This window comes from Scylla paramamosain, unplaced genomic scaffold (genome assembly GCF_035594125.1).
Source record: "Scylla paramamosain isolate STU-SP2022 unplaced genomic scaffold, ASM3559412v1 Contig4, whole genome shotgun sequence".
Classification (NCBI taxonomy): Eukaryota; Metazoa; Arthropoda; class Malacostraca; order Decapoda; family Portunidae; genus Scylla; species Scylla paramamosain.
The window spans coordinates 3195001-3197500 of record NW_026973669.1 but is presented as its reverse complement, the minus strand read 5'-3'; the positions used below and the strand labels follow the sequence as shown (position 1 = coordinate 3197500).

Below are 2500 nucleotides of genomic sequence, written 5' to 3'. Positions count from 1 at the left end.
TGATCTTGCTAACTGCATGCCTCCCCTCCTTCCGCGGCCTCGCTGCACAAGACTTTCTTCTTTCTCTCACCACTATTCTGTCCACCTCTCTAACGCAAGAGTTAACCAGTATTCTCAATCATTCATCCCTTTCTCTGGTAAACTCTGGAACTCCCTGCCTGCTTCTGTATTTCCACCTTCCTATGACTTGAATTCCTTCAAGAGGGAGGTTTCAAGACACTTATTCATCAATTTTTGACCACTGCTTTCACCCTTTTATGGGACTGACATTTCAGTGGACATTTTTTTATTAGATTTTTGTTGCCCTTGGCCAGTGTCACTCCTACATAAAAAAAATAAATAAATAAAGTATACATGCATACACACACACGCAGTCCCGCTACTCTGTTGACGGAAAGGCGAGACAAAAGCTGTCATTATTTAAAAGTAATGACACATCGCGCGGTTGTGTGTGTGTGTGTGTGTGTGTGTGTGTGTGTGTGTGTGTGTGTGTGTGTGTGTGTGTGTGTGTGTGTGTGTGTGTGTGTGTGACGGCGCCTTGTGTTTGTTTGTTTGTTTGTTTTAAGTTTTTTTTTTTGTTTTGTTTTACTGAGAATGTTTTATTTGGTGTTTTGTTTTACTTTTTTACTTTTTTATTATTTTTTTCATATTTCTAATTTTTTTTTTTAATCTACAGTGCGTACACTTAAGATATTTTCCAATCATATATATTTTTCAAACACCTCTGAAAGCATTACAAAAGCCAGACACTTTTAACATTAGCTTCTTCAAAATAATATAATAAAAAAAAAAAAAATTAAACCACTATTTTTCGACTGTACGTTTTCTGTTTACCAAGTCCGCAACGGGATCACAAAACCGTGAAATCCCACATTCCTTCATTATTTTCAAGATAACCTAACTGTTCCCAATTCCTTGCTATCGCTATGAATAAGAAAATACTTATCATTAATTTATTTTTCATTACAGCGGCCTGATTAAGAATAAAACGTTAGATTTCTTCAGTAAAACTCTACCAATTTTAAAAGAAGATAAGACTTTGCCTAAGGTGGCCAAGATGAGGAGCCAAAATGTTCCTTTACGGTAAGCAGTAGTAGTAGTAGTAGTAGTAGTAGTAGTAGTAGTAGTAGTAGTAGTAGTAGTAGTAGTAGTAGTAGTAGTAGTAGTAATGAAATAAAAATACCAGCACCACCACTACCTCCACTAACAGCCAATCATCTTGCAGGGATCAGTTCAGCGTGATTCGTCGACCAATCAGATCAGCGGGAGAGGAGAAGGAGGAAGAAGAGGCGAAGGAGGAGGAAGAGGAGGAAGAAGAGGCACAAGGAAGAGGTTTCAGAAGACAAGGAAGAGCCTTCTGTGATGATAACTGGGGACTGTAAGTAGTAGTAGTAGTAGTAGTAGTAGTAGTAGTAGTAGTAGTAGTAGTAGTAGTAGTAGTAGTAGTAGTAATGATAATAATAATAATAATAATAATAATAATAATAATGATAATAATAATAACGATAATTTTCTCTCCTTCCCTCTCTCTCCCTCCCTCTCTCTCTCTCTCTCTCTCTCTCTCTCTCTCTCTCTCTCTCTCTCTCTCTCTCTCTCTCTCTCTCTCTCTCTCTCTCCCAGAATTTGCCTCTTGTACAACACGATGTCAGGGAAGGGAGACAGCGGCATAGCACAAAATAGAGATGACTTTTTCTCTTCCTCCTCCTCTCCTTCCTCTCCCGGGTCTTCCTCCTCCTCCTCCTCCTCCCTGAACAGCCTCGTAGGGTCCGCGCAGCCCCTGACCCCTTGTCCCTCAGCTGTGGAGTATATTACGCCTGTTTTCGCAAGGAATTATCAAGGAGTTTGGCGTTACGTCGTTCAAATACCATATGAAGGGTATTTTACACAGACAGTTGAAGTGACCCAGTGTTTGTGAGTACCTGGCTTGTGGTGGTGGTTGTGGTGGTGGTGGTGGTAGTGGTAGTAGTAGTTTTCGTGGTTGTTGTGGTTGTTTACGTAAGAATGAGTAATAAGTGGTAATAGTTGTAGTAGTAGTAGTAGGTTAGGTTAAATTGCACGACTCAAAATCTAAGTCTCTCTCTCTCTCTCTCTCTCTCTCTCTCTCTCTCTCTCTCTCTCTCTCTCTCTCTCTCTCTCTCTCTCTCTCCCACAGGTCGTCTCAGTGTCACTATCTGTCCGGGTCGTGTCTCGCCTCCCCGCGGTGGGTGTCCCTGTTAGTCGCTGAAGTCTACTACCCAGACGCCCTCTTTCCTGCCAGACAGAACCCGCCAAATTTAAGGTAACGTAACCTAACCTAATTTGTCTCTAACCTAACCTGTCTCTAATCTAACTTAACCTAACCTCACTAACTTAACTTGTCTCTAATTTAACCTAACCTAACCTAACTTGACCTAACCTAACCTAACCTAACGTAACCTAACCTAACTTGACCTAACCTAACCTAACCTAACGTAACCTAACCTAACTTGACCTAACCTAACCTAACCTAACTTAAACTAAC

General features: G+C 40.7%; 2 protein-coding genes across 2 annotated transcripts in view; one reads left to right on the top strand and one right to left on the bottom strand.

Moving 5' to 3' along the window:
• Window positions 1–2500, bottom strand: part of LOC135096468 (chromobox protein homolog 2-like) — a 48378-nt gene that overhangs the window by 16504 nt on the left and 29374 nt on the right. The window lies entirely within an intron of this gene.
• Window positions 1–2500, top strand: part of LOC135096479 (uncharacterized) — a 6345-nt gene that overhangs the window by 1336 nt on the left and 2509 nt on the right. Inside the window, 4 exon segments of the mRNA XM_063997982.1 lie at window positions 970–1083; window positions 1226–1378; window positions 1621–1911; window positions 2153–2278. Of these exon segments, the coding sequence (XP_063854052.1) occupies window positions 970–1083; window positions 1226–1378; window positions 1621–1911; window positions 2153–2278 (684 nt within the window).